Below are 17,451 nucleotides of genomic sequence, written 5' to 3' on the forward strand. Positions count from 1 at the left end.
CCCGGCAGGAAGGAGGGCTGCGTGGGGGCGCCGCGGCCGCGGGACCGCGCGGAGGAGTCTCGAGGGAGGGCGGGGGTCGTGGGGCGCGGAGGTGACACTGGCGGATGTCCCGGGCCCGCCCGGCACTCACAGTACACGAAGGCTAGGGCCTTCAGGAGCACGATCCGGGTCAGCCAGAAGGTGCCCGCGTGGAGGTGGGCCGGAGAGCCTGCGGGGTCACGCCCCGGCACGGGCGGCGACTCAGGCTCCGGGTGCGAGTACCCGGTCTTCCGCCTCCTCAGCGACTCCTCGGGCGCCGCCATTGTTGGGCCGTCAGGGCGCATGTGCGGGGAGGGCGCACTCCCGGAGGCTCCGCCCATTAGCGGAGGCCCCGCCTCTCCCAGGTCGGCCCTGCCCACGGCCGAAAGCCCCACCCACACTCCCGGAGGCCCCGCCCCCTCCAGCCGGCCCCGCCCACGCGCCGGAGCTGGTTCCCGGAGCCTGCCTCCCTCGCAGTCCTCGCTGGGCGCTGCTGCGGGTAGGGTGTGGGACCGGGTACCGGGGAGGAGGTGCGCGTCGCCCGACCCGAACTCACTGGGGCATGCACGCGTGCCTTCCGTCAGTCCGCGTTGCAGAGGCCCAGGTGCCCTCCCCCAGCCAGGAGCCTTCCCTCCCAACTCTTGTCCTGGGGAAGGTGGGCCGCAGAAACTCTGGCGGTAGTGCCACAGCGTGCTCCTGCCTCACAGCTGACACTCACTCCCAGTATCCGCGGAGGGTGCTGGGCTATCGTCGCAGCCAGAAAGGGACAGAGTAGGCAGGGCTGGGCCTGGAATGCTAGGGGGACCCACCCTCCCCTTCCTCCCAGCCTTACGCCTTTGCACAGCCCAGCTCCTGCCAGCCCTTGGGACTGGACTTCAAGCTGTGGGGGAAGAGGGGGACTCAGGACTCAAGAGGGAAGGGCTAACTGCCCATTGCCCCAAACAGAACCTGAAGGAGGACGCCAGCAACTCTACATTCTGATGACTGGAGGGGGGTTCTGGGGGCTGATCCGAAGTGGGTGCTGGGAGAGGCTGAGGTCACAGGCATTCCTTAGAGGAAAGAAAGGGTGTGAGGCCAGAGTAGGCATTGGAGACCTAGGGGTTATTGAATAAACTGTGGGGCACTTGGAAGGAAATCGTGGAAGTGCAGGTTTCTCCTTATTCATTCGTCAGAGCTCTTTACATATGAAAAATCGTTCTTTTGTGTATATTGGAAATATTTGTCCTGGCTTTTTGTTTTTGTTTTTACGTATTCTTGTCTTTCGCCTCTCTAGTGTTCCTGGTGTTTTGGCATATAAATTATTGTCACTCGGATGGTCAAATGACCCATCTTTGTGACTAGTTTAATTATATCTTCACCACCTGTAGTGTGAGCCTTGTGAGGGCAGGGACTGACTGTGGACATCAGGTCCCCAAATCCAGGGCTGAGCAGCAGTGGCCAGAGCTTCCTCTCAGCCTCCAGCCTCCGAGTTGCTGGGGTCATAGCATACCTGTACGTCTTAGGGTTTAATTCGTTTTTAGTTTCCATTTCTTTTCTATGAAAACCCCTTTAGGAGTCCAGCTGTGCAATGGGACCCTGTAGAAGATGTTGCCATGGGTGCAAACACGCAAACATCCTCCACATGCTGGCCAAGCCTCCGGGAGCACAGCGTGTGCCTGAGGGCTCGGAGCCTTGGGGATTGCAGGAGCCGTGGGCCCTGGCAGGCGCCCAGCACCCAGGTCCCTCCGCAGAACCCACCAGCCATACCTCTCCTCATGATCTGGGGACCAGTTTAGGAAGGGCCAGCAGAGCTTACACTGTTCCCCTCCTCTGTGGGGAACAGGGAGCCCCACACCCTCGGGCTACGCCTGCAGAGCGGGCCCTGTCTGGATGCCAGGCCTGCTCGGAGACGGACGGCGAGAGGACTGCCCTGTGTCAGGTGTGGCCCTGCGCTGTCCTCAGGTGGGGCTGCCGTCACAAGGAGCCTTTGTGCACAGCTTCCCCTCGCCGGGCCGAGCTGCTCTCCCCGCAAAGGGCACAATGGGGCATTGTGCAGAGCAGAAAAGGGCCTCTTGTTCCAGCTTCCAGCGCTCCGGGCTCCGGCTCTGCGTTTGCCCAGGGTGGGAGCAGTCAGCGGAAGGGTCTGCTGGGAGCTCCTGTCCTCTCTGAGCTCAAGTTTCCCTCGGGGTCTGCTCTCTTGGGACGCTGACCACAGGGGTCCCATCCACGGCCTAGAATGGCTCCAGAGCAGGTCACTGGGGGCAGGGCTTGGACCGAGGAGAGGTGGACCAGCGGCTCTGTTCATGCCCATTTCAGCCTGAATTTAATCAAAAGTGCACTGGGTTATGATTCAACCATAAAAAGGAATCCAGGAGCCGGGCGCAGTGGTTCAAGCCTGTCATCCCAGCACTTTGGGAGGCCAAGACGAGTGGATCACCTGAGGTCAGGAGTTCAAGACCAGCCTGGTCAACGTGGTGAAACCCCGCCTCTGCTAAAAATACAAAAAAATTAGCCAGGCATGGTGGCGGGCGCCTATAATCCCAGCTACTTGGGAGGCTGTGACAGGAGAATTGCTTGAACCCGGAAGGTGGAGGTTGCAGTGAGCTGAGATTGAGCACTGCACTCCAGCCTGGGCCACAAAGCGAGACTCTGTCTCTAAAATAACATAACATAACATAACATAACATAACATAACATAACATAACATATATAAAATAAAATAAAATAAAATAAAAAAATGGAATCCAGTTCTGACACATGCTACAACACAGATGAACCTCAGGACATCAAGCTTAGTGGGACAGGACAGACGCGGAGGTCACATGTTGTGTGAACCCATTTACACGAAATGTCCAGGGCGGGCAAAGCCACCGGGAAAGGAGGGAGCTCTGTGGTCCAGGTCTGGGGACGGGGAATGGGGAGCGGGTGTTCCGTGGGTAGGACATTTCCTTTTGGGCTGATGAGAATGTTCTGGAACTAGGTGATGGCGGCCCAGCACTGCAAGGTGCTAAACACCACTGAGTCGTTCACCGGAAAGTGGCTTATTTCATGCTATGTGAATTTCGCCTCGAATTTTAGAAAAGTAAAATGAGGCCGGGCACAGTGGCTCATGCCTGTAATCCCAGCACTTTGGGAGGCTGAGGCGGGTGGATCACTTGAGGTCAGGAGATCAAAACCATCCTGGTCAACATGGTGAAACCCTGTCTCTACTAAAAATAGAAAAAAAAAAAAAATTAGCCAGGCGCGGTGGCGGGTGCCTGTAGTCCCAGCTGCCCGGGAGGCTGAGGCAGGAGAATGGCGTGAACCCGGGAGGCGGAGCTTGCAGTGAGCCGAGATCACGCCACTGCACTCCAGCCTGGGCGACACAGCAAGAGACTCCATCTCAAAAAAAAAAAAAAAGTAAAATGAAAACAAAAGAACGACAGACAGCCCTGCACTGGTGTTTCAGAATCGCCCGGAAGGCGCTGTCACCTCTCGGAATACATCGTATTATTTACACTCACCTTACTTCTTCATCTGTATTAAGCAGCATCTAGCAGTTTAAAAATAACATTTAGATACAAGTGTGTCTTATTCCCTAAGAAGGCGCTTCACTTAAAAATAGAGGCTTCTCCGCAAACCCAGAGCAAGTTGCAGCGGCCAGGAAATCGGCCAGGTGGGGTCCTTCCACCCTGCAGCTCAGCGCCCGGCGGCCACAGGAACCCGGGCTCTGCCCTGAGCACCTCACACCAACCTGAGGCGGGAGGAGGAGGAGGGCGTCCTGAGTTTGACCTGTCAAGCAAAAACTAAGAAAAAAGCCAGGCTGACCCAGAAGAGGCCTGAGGGAGTGGAGATGAGGCTCGGCCACCCCAGGGCTGCCCGGTGCTGGGGGAGAAGAGGCTGAGAAGAAGAGGAGAGTGGGGAGGGAGGGAGGGAGGGACTCCCCAAGAGCACGCAGGCTGAAGACTGGGCTGTCTCCCCAGAGACCCACCGACAAGCCTGCCCTGGGTGGGACCCTGTCCCCACCATCCCAGCCTGCGCCAGCACGGCCCCTGGGACCCAGGCACACACAAGCCCATGGCTGGCCACGCTCCCAGCAGCTGCGGGCCCGCTTCAGGGAGGAATGAGCCCCTGTCGGCACCTCGTCCAGCTGTCCCCCAGCACCCCAGCCTGGCAGCTCCTGCCGCATCGGGGCCATTGTCCCTGGCATGCGGCTGCAGCTGTCTCTGGCACCCACAGGAACCCAGCGTGGGCCCGAAGCTAATCGTGCACCCTTCATTTACCCCAATTTTTCATGTCCTGGAGTCTGTGTATGGAAGGGGAGCCCAGGACCCATCGATGCTAACGTCTGTCGCCGCCTTCTGGAAGGGTGGTCGGTTTGAGCAGATCCTGCCGTGACTGTCCAGCGGCCAAACTCCCCCACGTGAGGCTGGCAGGTGCGGGTGGGGGCTGAGAGAGCAGGTGTCGTACCATTTGCTGGTTGTCCTGGGACCATGACTCACAGACGGCTGTTCTGCTTGGCTCACCCTGTCCTCTCCCTGCATCCTCAGCTACAGGCCACGAGTGCTCCCACCCCTGCATCCCAGAAGGAGACGCGGCTCCATGTGACCCTGCAAGCTGGCAAGCCATGGTTTCTAGGCAGAGCAGAAAGCACAGCACCCAACGTGGTGATGTTCTCTGGTTGCAGGACCCTGTGTGAGGAAACGAATGTGTATTATTTTTTTTTTTCCTCTAGGAATCATATTCTGCGCTGGAAGAAGCCTTGGAAGTTGCCTGGCCCAGAGACCACAAACTAGAGCCCTGCGGGCTGAGCTCTACCCACAGTGCAGTTGTCAGTCAGTGTAGCGGTCACCAACGGCCACAGTAATGCTGCGTAACAAACAGTGTCGGAGCCCAGCGTTGTGTGTCACCCGGTGGTGCCACCCAAGCCCAGGCCACAAGAAAGGCAGGGCAAAGGCAGAGCTGGGCCTGTGCCCTCTGTCCTTTCTTTGAGCCTCTAGAGCAGAGCTTTGCTGAAGGCTCTCATCTGAACCGAGACCGCGGAGGAAACACATTCAGAAAAATGAATACTTGGGAGACAGCAGACATTTTTACAGGGTGTGTTTTAATTTGCCTTTGGCATTAATGGGTCTCTGGAACGTTCCATCCTGGCCGGGGAGGTCAGGACCTGAGCAGCCAGAGCCCATTTTGAGAAAGCGGGTTTTCCTTTGCGGCATGCTTATTTCAAGCACCATTTTCCCTCCCGGTTATATTTGAAATGGGCCTCGGTGTTGGGAGGTTTCAAACGTGGACATTCCGGGCAAGGAGCCTCATGAAATCTGAAGGTTGAGTGTGGAAGGACGGACACAGGTCTTGGCAGCCTAAGTGGGCACAAAGGCTGATTTTTCTGGAGTCAGTCCTCTCCTGCTGATGGGCTGAGAGAGCCCCGCCGGGCCCCGTGTCCCTTCTCAGAGGACCTCAGCCCCCCTGGTGCCTGGGCCTGGGATGGACTGGGGGCTGGGGCCCAGGGGAGCCAGGGCCTAGCATCCTACAAGGGCCCAAGGGCTGAAATGGGGCTGGGGTCCCTGGATCTAGGGGATGAGGGCCTAGAATGAGGCTGGGGTCTGGGGTTCAGTGGCATAAGGACCAGGAATGGGGCTGCGATCTGTAGTGTGGGTGTCTGGTGTCAGATAGCGCCCTCCTGTACAGGGCACAGAAACCCACATCTACACTGCAGGGTTAGGGACAGCATTTACTGCCACCAGTGAAAGTGTTGACTCCACGTCACAGACACCGCCCCTAGGCTTGGCCTCCCTCGGCAGGAGATGACGCCCGTGGGGAGGTCCTTGGTACTCACCTCTCCCTGGCTGCTTGGAGCCCCAGGGCGCTGCCTGGGGATGTTTTAGGGCTGGAGAAGGACCCTCTGCCCACTGTCAGATGAGAAGTGCGGAGAGCAAATGCGTGCTGTTGGCGCTCCCCCCACCCACCACTGAGAGGGGAGACGGATGGGCCCAGCCGGAAGCTTGGGGACCCGCTCCCAGCCTGGAGTGACAGACGCTGAGCAGCAGGAGTCACAGCTGTTCCCGACACATCCGTGATCTGAGCGTGCACCTGTCACTGGGGAGAGGGCAGCGCTGGTCTCCATGCTTTGAGCTAAGCATCGCTCGCTCCCCGAATCCTTTCCACGTGAGAACAGCCCGGGCAGGGGTCCTCAGCAGTCAGTAGCTACCCCCGCCAGCACGGGTTCACGGATCAGGAGGCTCCCAGTGTGTCAGGGGGGCGGAAGATGGAGATGGGGAGGGCTGGGCTGGAGACGCTCGTCCTCCGTGGAGGCCGGGGGCATCAGGAGGACCAGGAGGATGTCTGGGCTGCAGGCAGAAGTGAGCTGCAGCGGGGCCAGCTCTGGCTGCAGAGGGCCCAGAAAGCACTGCTCCTACAGGGTGCCGAGAAAGGCTCACTGAGTGGTTTTCCACTGCCCTGTGAGCGCCGGGAAGCTTAAGGCACAGACAAGGCCAGTTCTCAGGCAGACGCCACCCCGGCCAACAGGCCAGCCTTGACCCAAACCGGAACTCGTGTCCCAGCTGGCACTGTCAGCACCCGAGACAGTGAAGCACAGGGAGCTGCAACCCAGCCCAGAGCTCCAAGTGTGCGCAGCCAGGAAGCTGACTCCCGAAGGGGGTCTTGAGAGGGGTCCTGCGAACCCCTCCTCTCCGCTGGAGACCCATCCGGGGGTGGGGCCTTTCCAGCCTCTGTTCACAGCCTGTGCCGGCCCAGCCTGTAGTCACTGTAGTCTCGCCAGACCAGCCGTCATTAAAAGCACCAATTAATCTCCCAGGCTGTGCCAGGACGCTGCCAACTGCCCCACGGGTGCTCGGGATGCAGGGGCTGGGAGGCCCGGGCCAGGGCTGTGCACACACTGGCTGCCAGCGGGTTCACGCCCGCCCAGCCCTCCCTGTGCTTCTCACAGGCAGCACAAAAGACGGGCCGCCCGCCGTAGGAGGAGGGACGGTTGGGAGGTGGATGGTGGGGGACAGGGGAGGATGGACAGGGAGGGATGGAGGGGGACAGGGAGGACAGGCAGGGAGGGATAGGGGCCTCTCCAGGGTGGCATTTTCCTCGGCAGCCCTGCTTCCTCCTCAGGCCTTGGGCCCAACACACACACACCACACACACACACATCATACACATCACACACACCACACACCACACACATGTACCCTGCACACATACACCACACAAATCATACACATGCACACCACACACACACCACATACATCATACACATGCACACACACAACACACACCCTGCACACATACACCACACACATCACATACACCAGACGCACCCCATACACAAATCATACATGTGCACACCACACACACCACACACCATACACACACACCACACACACCATATACACACACCACACATACACACCACACACACCATATACACACACCACACACCATACATACACACCACACACCACATACCATACACACACCCTGCACACACACACCACACACCATACACACACACCCTGCACATACACACCACACACATCATACACACACACCACACACACCACACACACCATACACACCACACACCGTACATACACATGACACACATACCACATACCATACACACACACCCTGCACACACACCACACACCATACACACACACCCTGCACACACACACCACACACATCATACACACACACCACACACACACCACATACCACACACCATACACACACACCCTTCACACATACACCACACATATCACACACATACACATCACATACACCACACACTCCATACACACATCATATACACATCATATACATGCACACCACACACACAGCATACACCATATACACACCATACGCACACCCCACACACACATATCATATACACCACACACATCATACACATGCACACCACACAGCACACACCACACCACACATACTGTACATGCACCACACACACTATACACGCACCCATACATATATCCCACACACACACCACACACGTATAACCTCACACATACACCAAACACACATACACATGAACACATGCGCCTCGGAGGTCGCCATTCCTAGGAGCCACGGATGGGGTGGGATCATCTCTCGTCTGGAAGTGTCCCCCGGGCCGTCCCTGCCCCATCTCGTGGGCAGTAGAGCCTGCCCACCCACATTCTTCTCTGCAGCTGCCCTTGGCACCCTGGCCAGGGCATGTGGAGCTACAAATGTCGTCTACACCAGCTCTCCATGCCCGGCACTCATGGCCAGGGGACAGCCCTGGTCCAGGTTCCCCCGTCAGGTCCTCCCGTTGAAACTGCAAGGCCCACTAGCAGGTGGTGAGGTCAGGGTGGGCGGGGCCATGCGGAAACGGCAGAGCCAGCCCCAGCTGAAGGGCTGGGGCAGGGATGGGAGACAGGGGAGGAGGGGGTGCAGGTCCCCCCGGATGAGGACATGGGCCCATCAGGTGGGGTCAGAGGTGGCTCCGATGGCTGCCCCTCCACCCCGGGTCCCTCTCTTATCATCAGACACTGTTCTAGCTTCCCCAGGGAACATGCTGGCGTCTCCCTGCAGGCCAGAAGCTTCAGGGCTCGGCTTAAATGACACCAAAGATGCTTTACCAGACCATCCTTCCTGAGGTCCCCACCTCTGAGAGGTGCTTTTGGGGCTACCTGCTGCCCGCCTCCCTCCACAAGGCCAGCGTCTGCGGGACAGGGGCTGTGAGGGTGGTCCGGCTCTGTCCTGCGTGGGAAAGTGCCTGGTACACAGCAAGTGCTTACTTAATACCTGGCGACACTCAAACCACTTGACACCTCCCTCTCTGAAAGCCCCGTCCTGGTGTCCAGTCAGGCCTAGTGGCTCACACCTGCGGAGGACAAGAGCATTTTCCTGGGGACTTCAAGGTGGACCAGAGACGATTCTGGAAGGGAGGCTTCTGGGCGCCACCCTGTATGGGGACCCTCACCCGCATTTACTGCCGGGAGTGCAGCAACACATCCTCAGCTGGCTGGCCTAGGTCCCCCCCTCCCACCGCAGCGACTCCCCACCTCCCCACCCCTCCCGTGGCAGCCTGCACACCTGGCACCTCCCCTGGTGGTCACTACAACCTGGGGAAAGGAGCAGGTGCTGGTGCAACCCAGGGCAGGGGCTCGGTTGCACAGACCACCGTGCCCCCGAATCAGGCCCTGGACGCCCCCCCACCTCAGTCTCCCTTCCTCCAGGGGCGCTGGAGTCCCCCACCTCTGTCCCAGGGACTTGAAGCCTCGGTGGTGGGTGGGGAGCCGGGAACAGGCCACCCTGCCTGCTCGCAGACCTAATGCAACTTTGCTTTTCTTTGGCAAAGACGAGCTCTCCAGGGAGGTCCTCACCCGGATAGCACTGCGAGCCCGAGTGGATGGTGTCTGCTTTCCCAGGGGCAGGGGGTGGAAGGTGGCACAGTTTGGGCTGGGCCTCCCACCCTCACTGCCTCCACTTAAACCCCACTTCTGCCTGCCTGCATCCCAGGCCTAACAGATGAGTTCCGTGAGCGCCCCAGGCGATTCTCTGAGGGCCAGGGAAGGATGCGCGACCCCGAGCGGAGGGCAGGGCCTCCAGAGGGAAGGTGCACCGCAGACGGACGTGTGGGTCTTCCCAGGCAGGTGCCAGAGCCAAGCGAGACGGTGGGGCGGAGAAGAGTGGGCAGGCCAGGCTGGCAGCCAGCTTCCCACCTACGATGCGTGGAGCCTCCCAGCGCGCAGTCCGCCTCCCCAAAGCTGCTTCCTCTGACCTGGCCAAGGGGGGCTGCAGAGATGAGACCCCCCTCCCTGCAGGTGGCACGGCCCTTGCTCTTCAGCCCGGAGGTCAACGCTTCCTCCAAAGGCCTGGCCCCCTCAGCTCCGGGCCTGGCTCGGGTTGTTCCCAATGCAAAGCAACAGCGGCCCCGGGGTCTGCGGACCGGGGAGCACCAGCTCTCGGCCAGGCCAGAGTCGGGGTAGGAGGCGAGTCCTGCGCGGTCGGTGGCGGCCCCAGGTGGGTGCGGTGCGCGGGCAGGAAGCGGCAGCACGACCCCCGACTTCGCATCTGGACTTTTCTGGTAACGGACCAGCTCCTTCTGCCGGCCGGGCCGGGGAGACCGCGTGGCTCAGGGGCTGCGGCGGCCACCGGCCCGGGCGTGGGCGCTTTAGGGGCACCGGCGCAGTCGGTCACCCGAGTTTCGCGGGCCGCAAGCTCGGAGACGCGCGTGTTCCGCGTTGGCTGCCTGACCCGAAATGGCGCAGCCCCGTCATCTCCAGCGCGCTGGTCGAAAGGATCCGAACCACCCTCGGGGACGGCCGGGCCGAGGCCACTAGCGGGGGCGGCCTTGGGCGGGGACCCGGAGGCGCGGCTGGGCGCTCGCCTCGGAGGGCAATGTCCCCTCTGCGACCCCGCGGCCCCCACCAGGGCAGCACACCCCGCCCTCTCCCGCCTCCGCAGGCGCCCAGGGCTCAGAGGCTCGGAGCGGCCTCCGCCTCTGCCGGACCACCCAGGGCCGCCCCGCCGGAGAGGCCTCCCCGCCCCCGAGCCCTGGGTCACGCCCGGAAGGCCCGGGGCTCCCGCGTCCGGCCACGCCATCCGCCCGGCGGCCCCAGGGACTCAGCGCCGGGTTCAGCGCAGGCCCCGCCCAGCACTCCCGCCCCTCCAACGGCCCGGCCCCCGGGACCGCGCCCCCGCCCGCGCTCTCCACGCTCGCACCCGTATGGGGAGGGCGTCCCGGGGTCTCCCAGCTCCGAGCCGCGGCCCCTCGGCGCGCGTTACCTGGACGTGCGCTGCCCGCAGACTCTGGACGAGCTGGGCCTGGGCGTTGCGCGGCGGAACCAACCCTGTCCTGGACCGCAGGCAGCAGCTGACCCCGCGCCACCGGTCTGCGGGCGAGACCTCGGGTGCGAGACGGGCTGAGTGTGTGTGAGTGTGTGTGAGTGTGTGTGTGGGTGTGTGTCGGGGGAGGGGCCCGATGACCCGCTTCCTAGCTGAGCCTCGGGACAGGGGGCGGACTCCTAGGAGCCGCGCGGCGCCCGCAGAGGAGAGGGAGCGCCGGAGACCCCCCCCCCCAGGCCTCCCTGCCCTGCTTCCCTTCCCGGGGCTCCGGAGAGGGGAGCTCCAGGCGTGGGGCGTCGGGCCCACGTGGTGCGGCGCCGGGCGGGGCGGGCGGGGGCGCGGCGAGAGCGGCGGAGCTTTCTTTATGGGTGGGGGGCGGGGGCGGCCGGGCTCCGCCTCCGGGGGATCGGGGCGCGCTCCGCCAATGGGCAGCCGGGCGCGGGGCGGGGCCGCGGGGCCGCCGCTTAAAGAAACTTGTTGCGGGTCCCGGAGCGGGAACCGAGCCTCGGCGGCAGCGGCGGCGGCGGCGGCAGCAGGGGCGAGGGTCGGGGCTACCGCGCGGCGACCTCGGGTCCCGGAGCGGCCGCAGGGCAGCCCCGGGCGCCGGCCCCGGTGCGCGTCTCCGGTGCGCGCCCCTCCGCGCGCGGCCCCGATGCTGGACATGAGCGAAGCCCGCTCCCAGCCGCCCTGCAGCCCGTCCGGCACCGCCAGCTCCATGTCGCACGTGGAGGACTCGGACTCGGACGCACCACCTTCTCCCGCCGGCTCCGAGGGCCTGGGCCGCGCGGGGGGCGCGGTGGGGGGTGCCCGGGGCGACGCGGCGGAGGCGGCGGACGAGCGCTTCCCGGCCTGCATCCGCGACGCCGTGTCGCAGGTGCTCAAGGGCTACGACTGGAGCCTGGTGCCCATGCCGGTGCGCGGCGGCGGTGGCGGCGCGCTCAAAGCCAAGCCGCACGTGAAGCGGCCCATGAACGCTTTCATGGTGTGGGCGCAGGCGGCGCGCCGCAAGCTGGCCGACCAGTACCCGCACCTGCACAATGCGGAGCTCAGCAAGACGCTGGGCAAGCTGTGGCGGTGAGTACCTGCGCCCTGGGGGCGGGGTTCGGGACCCTGGCGGCCCCTGGTCTCGGACTGTGAGCGGGGGCTGGAAGTGGCGGCCACACGCAGGCTCCGTGCTCTGCACCCGGGGCGGGTGTCAGGGCGGATCCCCGTGGAAAAACACCCTCTGGCCAGCCGGGGTCCAGCGCCAGGTATGGGAGTCGGGGTCCGCGGAGGGCAGCGCCTGGGGCATCCACCCTCGTGGCGGGTGCGCTCTGGAGCCAGTTCTCCTGTCGGGGAACACCCTGAGGAGGGCCATGGCTGGCACCCCGAGGTACCCTCCAGCTGCTGCCAGTGGCCCCAGCCCCGGGAGGTCCCCCGGCACGAGTGCAAGCTGCATGCGGCTCTCTGGAGGTGCGCCCGCCTTAGAAAGGGCTCAGCTCCTCTGGCTCCTGGACCACCCATGGGGAGGGAGTGGGGCAGGCGTGTGGGTGGGCATCAGGTTTGCCTGCGAGTACCCTCCCTGCAGCCTTTCCCTCTCCTGGCCACTCTCTGTCCGACGCAAGGAGGGCAGGAGTGGAGATGATGGGATGCGGCCTGTGCACGCCTTGGCGTGGTGGAGCCGGTCAGTTTTCCAGAAATTAGGACTGCAGTGTGAAGAACTTGTTGCTCAGGACAGGCAGCCCTCACCAAGTGTTGAGCTTAAAATGGTTCTCTTGGTTTGGGGCTCTGGTTCCTGTATCCTGCTCCTCACTTGGAAGATGGGAGCTTGGAGCTTGCGTATCTGCACCTCCTGCCTTCTGTCTGTATCTAGGGCGCAGCCATGGGGCGCTGTAGACTGCAGACCCCTGCTCCCCCAAGTCCTGCCGCACAGGCGGTTGGAGGTGAGCCTCGAAAGAGTCCCAGGGAATGTGTCCTGAGGCTCAGTGAGGACGGGCGCCTGGGCCCTGCCAGGGCTTCTGGGTGTCTGCGAATGGAGGGACAGCAGCCCAGCTGCCCGCTGGAGGCCGGCACTGTTCCCGGGAAGCCTCGCTTTTGTCCACCGCCGGCTGGGTCCTGCCCGCCTCCCCCGCCTCCCTTAGAAAGCCCCAGAGGGAGGGAACAGCCGGCCCGGAATAGGGGGAAGTAGAAGGAGGAAGGATGGGAGGTGTGGGCCTTGTTCTTTGGCTGTCATAAGCATACCAACCTCCCCAAACAGGCGCCTCGGGCTCCCGCCAGCCGGTTCTCCCAGAGGGGCTTGCTCCCTGGTGCCACGGGAGGCCCCGGAGCCTGCGGCAGGCGGGTTTCCGTGGTCAGAGCCTCCCGGCCGTGGTCTCTGCTGCCGGTCCCCCCGTGGTGTGTGCCCATGCCGAGGGCACAGTGGGCGCCCTGGCCATCCCTGCCTCTGCCCTGTGCTGCAGCTTGCTGAGCGAGAGCGAGAAGCGGCCCTTCGTGGAGGAGGCAGAGCGGCTTCGCGTGCAGCACAAGAAGGACCACCCCGACTACAAGTACCAGCCACGGCGCAGGAAGAGCACGAAGGCCGGCCAGAGCGACTCGGACTCCGGCGCCGAGCTGGGACCCCACCCTGGCGGCGGTGCCGTGTACAAGGCCGAATCGGGGCTTGGAGACGCGCACCACCACGGTGACCACACAGGTGGGCTCCAGACCCCCGGCATATCTGAGGGTCCCTGGTGGGGGAGGCAACCATGGGGTTTCTGGCTGAGATGGGTGCATGATGGTGGAGGGGGGCAGGCGCCCTCGAGAGAACCAGGCCTTCCCCGGGTCCCCTGAAAAACCTCCCAAGGCCCCGGCCACCTCTGTTTTTGGTGCGCAAGGGACCTGCTTAGCCGCCTCGAGTGCTGAGGGGCTGACAGCTTCGCTTGGCAGGGACCCCGGGACGTGGTGTTTTGCAGCAGGACTCAGTCGAATGTGGGCTCGTCTTCCCACACCGAGCCGCTGCCCACACGGCGCTCAGCAGCCCCGGCTTCAGGGCCAGACTGACAGGGTGGAGTCCTGCCGGGGCCTCGGTCAGTCTGGCTGACGCCCGCCAGCCTCAGAGTGCTTGGCTGGCCCGGGGAGGAACAGGGTCTGTGTGGTCCCCCAGCGCCCTGTAAACGCCAGCTCTGGCCAGGCTGGGCCTGTCGGCTTCTTCCCCCCACCTTGGTCTCTGGGAGGGGCCTCAGGTCTTCCCATAGCACAGCGCTTCATGGAATTTTCTCGGCCGAGGAGTGAGGTCTAGGTCTGACTTTGCTGGAATTTCTGGGAAATGTAAAGAAACAAAAAGCCGTTGATCCCCCCTGGCAGTTAGCACGGGTGTCCCTCCCCTTCCAGCCTGGCCGGCCCCACCCGCCCCACAGAAGGGGCATTCATCCCTGAAGCCTGCTCTCCTGTCCCCAGGGCAGACCCACGGGCCGCCCACCCCACCCACCACCCCCAAGACGGAGTTGCAGCAGGCGGGCGCCAAGCCGGAGCTGAAGCTGGAGGGACGCCGGCCGGCGGACAGCGGGCGCCAGAACATCGACTTCAGCAACGTGGACATCTCCGAGCTCAGCAGCGAGGTCATGGGCACCATGGACGCCTTCGACGTCCACGAGTTCGACCAGTACCTGCCCCTGGGCGGCCCCGCCCCACCCGAGCCCGGCCAGGCCTACGGGGGCGCCTACTTCCACGCCGGGGCGTCCCCCGTGTGGGCCCACAAGAGTGCCCCATCAGCCTCCGCGTCGCCCACCGAGACAGGTCCTCCGCGGCCGCACATCAAGACAGAGCAGCCGAGTCCCGGCCACTACGGCGACCAGCCCCGAGGCTCGCCCGACTACGGTTCCTGCAGCGGCCAGGCCAGCGCTGCCCCGGCCGCCCCCGCCGGCCCCTTCACCGGCGCACAGGGCGACTACGGCGACCTGCAGGCCTCCAGCTACTACGGAGCCTACCCTGGCTACGCGCCCGGCCTCTACCAGTACCCCTGCTTCCACTCGCCACGCCGGCCCTATGCCTCGCCCCTGCTCAACAGCCTGGCCCTGCCGCCCTCCCACAGCCCCACCAGTCACTGGGACCAGCCGGTGTACACCACCCTGACCAGGCCCTGAGGGCCCGGCTGCAGGGAGGGACTCGCTGGCGTTGGGGGGCAGCCTTGTCCCGGCCTGGCAGGGACGGCCTCCCAGTGCGCGTGGCCAGGGCAGGCGGGCCGCGGTGGCTGAGCTCCGTCAAGTGCCTGCTGAAGTCTGCAGGGAAATGTGCTTGCCTCCCGTGGCCCTCAGCCTCCAGATGGCCACACCTCCGCCAACGGACGAGCTCTCTCTCCCTTCTCTCTTTCTTTTTGAGGTGGCGGGATGATTTCACAAAGAAGGGCTGCCGTTTGGTGCCTCTTCTGTGAGGACTGGCGGCAACAGCACCTTCAGTTTGCATCTCGGTAGAGGAGAAACGGCAGCGCAGCCCAAGGACCAAAGGAGGGGGTGGCAGGGGCCTTGCAGGGCGCTCTGAGGTCCAGGCTGGCCTCGGTGCTGAGAACCCCTGCACGCATGGCCTCATTCCCTCGACGACGGCTGCACGGGCTGTCGGGGATCCAGGGTGTCCGTCTGCAGACCCTCTGGGACGCGTCTGCTCCAGCATCTCCGGGACCCGCCTGTCAGATCTGAGGCGTCTCCTTGCTGGCAGAGTGCGCCCACGCAAGGTCTGGCTGGGATTAACACGTCTCTCTTTTATTTTTATGTTTTTGATAATTTTTATTTTTGAAGCTTAAATGTGTTTCTTTTGAAAGCTGTTAAAGATGTATTTATGTTCTGTATTATTTTATCTTTAATTAATTAGGTAATTTGGGCAAAGAGTAGAATTTAAGAGAAAACAGAAGCTGGGAGGCTTCCCTGGAGGGCAGGCAGGAGGTGGCGTTGCAGCTGTTGGCCGGCATCACATTGCTCAGCTTCTGGGAGGCCGCCCTGGAAGGCCCGGAGGTCCCAAGGTCCCTGGGAGGACGGGGCCCCTCATGCCTCCAGCTTGGCAGCTGAAAACTCGAGGGAGGAGAAGGGACTTGCCTTGTGGCATCTCTGATCAGGTTGGGGTGCCCAGCACCCAGTATCAGTTTGGGGTTTAAGAAGCAGGACTCTGTCCCTGCCCATGACTATGCCACGTGGTAGGACACATAGGACACAGGAATTCCTGGGTCCCTGCCCACGACTGTGCCACGTGCTAGGACACAGGACACAGGAATTCCTGGGAAGTGGTAGCTTCAGAAGTGATCTTGGCTCGCAGGCACCAATGCCACGTACCAAGCTGTGAAACTAAACCTTCTCCACTAAACGTCGTTAGGGCCTTAGTTCTAGACGAATAATATCTGATTTACCTGCACTGCTCCCCGTGTGCCGAGCACAGAGCATACGATAGCGCCTACTTCACGCAAACTTGTGCCTTTAAACTTTGTAAATTTAAATACACCCGAGAAGTTGCTTCTTTTTACTTTTTCTACTTTTCCTACCTTTTTGTAGAAAAAAAAAAAATAATGTCTCTGCTTCTATTTCTCTGGGAGTGGGGGCAGGGAGCCGCCACAGACCTGTTTTATGTAGCGTCTCCCTCGGCACCGCGTTCGGAGGACGCACCCTCACTCGCCTGCTGCCTTCGCTTCTTTCTGACCAACGCTAACTTTTGTACAGATCGATTTGATAAAATTAAACAAAGTGCTTTTTATGGACGTGGGCTGCATTTTGTGTGTCGCTTTGTGTGAGCCTGGGGCTCCCGGGGCAAAGGTGTCCAGCAGAGGCAGGATCAGGCCATGCCACCCGTTCACACGGCTGCGCCACCCGTTCACACGGCTGCTGGCCTCACCCCAGTGCCCTCCACGCCGGGCGGCAAGGAGGGCAGCCGCAAGCCCACCCGGACCCCGAGCGGCAGGGGCAGCCCGTCGTGCCACAAAGCGTCAACAGGCTTCAGTCGGAATGGAAACACCTGTGTCCTTCGCGGATCCCGTCGCGGCCTCTGGGAAGTGAACTCCTCGTCTTCTTTCCTGGAGGGCCTCCTTGGTAGGCAAAACGGGTCCAGATGGGCCCGATTCGGGGCTGTGTTTTTCCTCCCAGGCGAATCCCAGAGCTGGTTTCTGGGTGGCTGTGCAACGCCGGGAAGCCGACGGCATCTTTCGGGCCTTGGCAGGGAGCCAGGCTGGGAGCGGATGAAAGCAGCCCCTGCAGGAGCTGGCAGAGCTGTCTGGTTGGAGGAAAGTTTCTAGGGAGAAAATGGCTGTGGGAGTGACAGCCAGTGAGGGGCAGCCGGTCCCTTTGCCAGGCCTCCCGGGCACCCGAGGCTGGTGTGGGGGCGTCTCAGGGCTGGGGGCTGCCCCCGGAGTGCAGAGACCCGGCTTCTCAAGGCATCTCGGTCACAGGAACCCAAATTCGAGGATGCACTGCTCACAGGAACCCGGATTCGAGAGGCAGCTGCATCTACGATTTTAACAGAGTGGCCTGGGTAGGGGGCCGCCCAACCCGGTTCCTCGCCCGCCTGGCCGCTCTGCCCCTCACCCCACAGTGGGGATCCCATTCCAGGACCTGCCAAGAGCAGCGGGGGAGGGGCTGTCCGGATTTATGACGGTGCCTGGGGGGTGGGGTGTGCCAAGCCCCGCAGGCGAGGAGGAGGCTGGGAGAG

At 62.5% G+C, this 17,451-nt stretch overlaps 3 protein-coding genes and 1 long non-coding RNA gene across 12 annotated transcripts in view; 1 reads left to right on the forward strand and 3 right to left on the reverse strand.

Moving 5' to 3' along the window:
* The window catches only part of LOC105485881 (lipase maturation factor 1), a 105,460-nt gene extending 105,101 nt beyond the window's left edge, over positions 1-359 (reverse strand). For 2 of the 7 annotated variants that reach the window (XM_071083826.1, XM_071083825.1), the window contains exon 1: positions 131-343. In XM_071083826.1, coding sequence (XP_070939927.1) covers positions 131-323 — 193 coding nt within the window. In that variant the 5' untranslated portion in view covers positions 324-343. Of the gene's footprint in view, positions 1-130 lie in introns of all 7 variants that reach the window. The other 5 variants (XM_071083823.1, XM_011748455.3, XM_071083827.1 and 2 more) reach the window with 5 other exon arrangements.
* Positions 360-5,059: 4,700 nt separating this feature from the next.
* LOC105485879 (skin secretory protein xP2-like) lies at positions 5,060-10,723 on the reverse strand. 2 transcript variants are annotated; one of them, XM_071083834.1, is made up of 2 exons: positions 5,813-10,723; positions 5,060-5,336 (listed from the first exon to the last, which is right to left on the reverse strand). In XM_071083834.1, exon 1 carries the CDS (start codon positions 10,567-10,569, stop codon positions 9,820-9,822), a length of 750 nt encoding a protein of 249 aa, XP_070939935.1. In that variant the 5' UTR covers positions 10,570-10,723; the 3' UTR covers positions 5,060-5,336; positions 5,813-9,819. The 2 variants fall into 2 exon arrangements, with proteins under 2 accessions (XP_070939935.1, XP_070939936.1); XM_071083835.1 differs by having other exon boundaries at positions 5,060-5,353.
* On the reverse strand, positions 5,060-11,140 carry LOC139359794 (uncharacterized). Its single transcript, XR_011616227.1, has 2 exons — positions 10,753-11,140; positions 5,060-8,845 (listed from the first exon to the last, which is right to left on the reverse strand). It is a non-coding gene; the product is annotated as an uncharacterized lncRNA (long non-coding RNA).
* Positions 11,141-11,304: 164 nt separating this feature from the next.
* Positions 11,305-16,507, forward strand: LOC105485878 (SRY-box transcription factor 8). 2 transcript variants are annotated; one of them, XR_989813.2, is made up of 4 exons: positions 11,338-11,886; positions 13,251-13,483; positions 14,227-15,496; positions 15,634-16,507. XR_989813.2 is itself a non-coding variant. In XM_011748453.2 (3 exons), exons 1-3 carry the CDS (start codon positions 11,465-11,467, stop codon positions 14,910-14,912), a joined length of 1,341 nt encoding a protein of 446 aa, XP_011746755.2. In that variant the 5' UTR covers positions 11,305-11,464; the 3' UTR covers positions 14,913-16,507. The 2 variants fall into 2 exon arrangements, 1 of the variants encoding a protein (XP_011746755.2); XM_011748453.2 differs by having other exon boundaries at positions 11,305-11,886; positions 14,227-16,507.
* The last annotated feature ends 944 nt before the right edge of the window (positions 16,508-17,451 follow it).

The sequence above is a fragment of the Macaca nemestrina genome, chromosome 18 (assembly GCF_043159975.1).
Source record: "Macaca nemestrina isolate mMacNem1 chromosome 18, mMacNem.hap1, whole genome shotgun sequence".
Classification (NCBI taxonomy): Eukaryota; Metazoa; Chordata; class Mammalia; order Primates; family Cercopithecidae; genus Macaca; species Macaca nemestrina.

Excerpts from the sequence above, each read along its gene's own strand:
- LOC105485879 (XM_071083834.1), bottom strand. The coding sequence starts at position 10,569 with ATGGCGTGGCCGGACGCGGGAGCCCCGGGCCTTCCGGGCGTGACCCAG.
- LOC105485878 (XM_011748453.2), top strand. The coding sequence starts at position 11,465 with ATGCTGGACATGAGCGAAGCCCGCTCCCAGCCGCCCTGCAGCCCGTCC. Across the intron at positions 11,887-13,250 it reads ACGCTGGGCAAGCTGTGGCG|CTTGCTGAGCGAGAGCGAGA; the intron begins GTGAGTACCTGC and ends CCTGTGCTGCAG. Across the intron at positions 13,484-14,226 it reads CCACCACGGTGACCACACAG|GGCAGACCCACGGGCCGCCC; the intron begins GTGGGCTCCAGA and ends TCCTGTCCCCAG.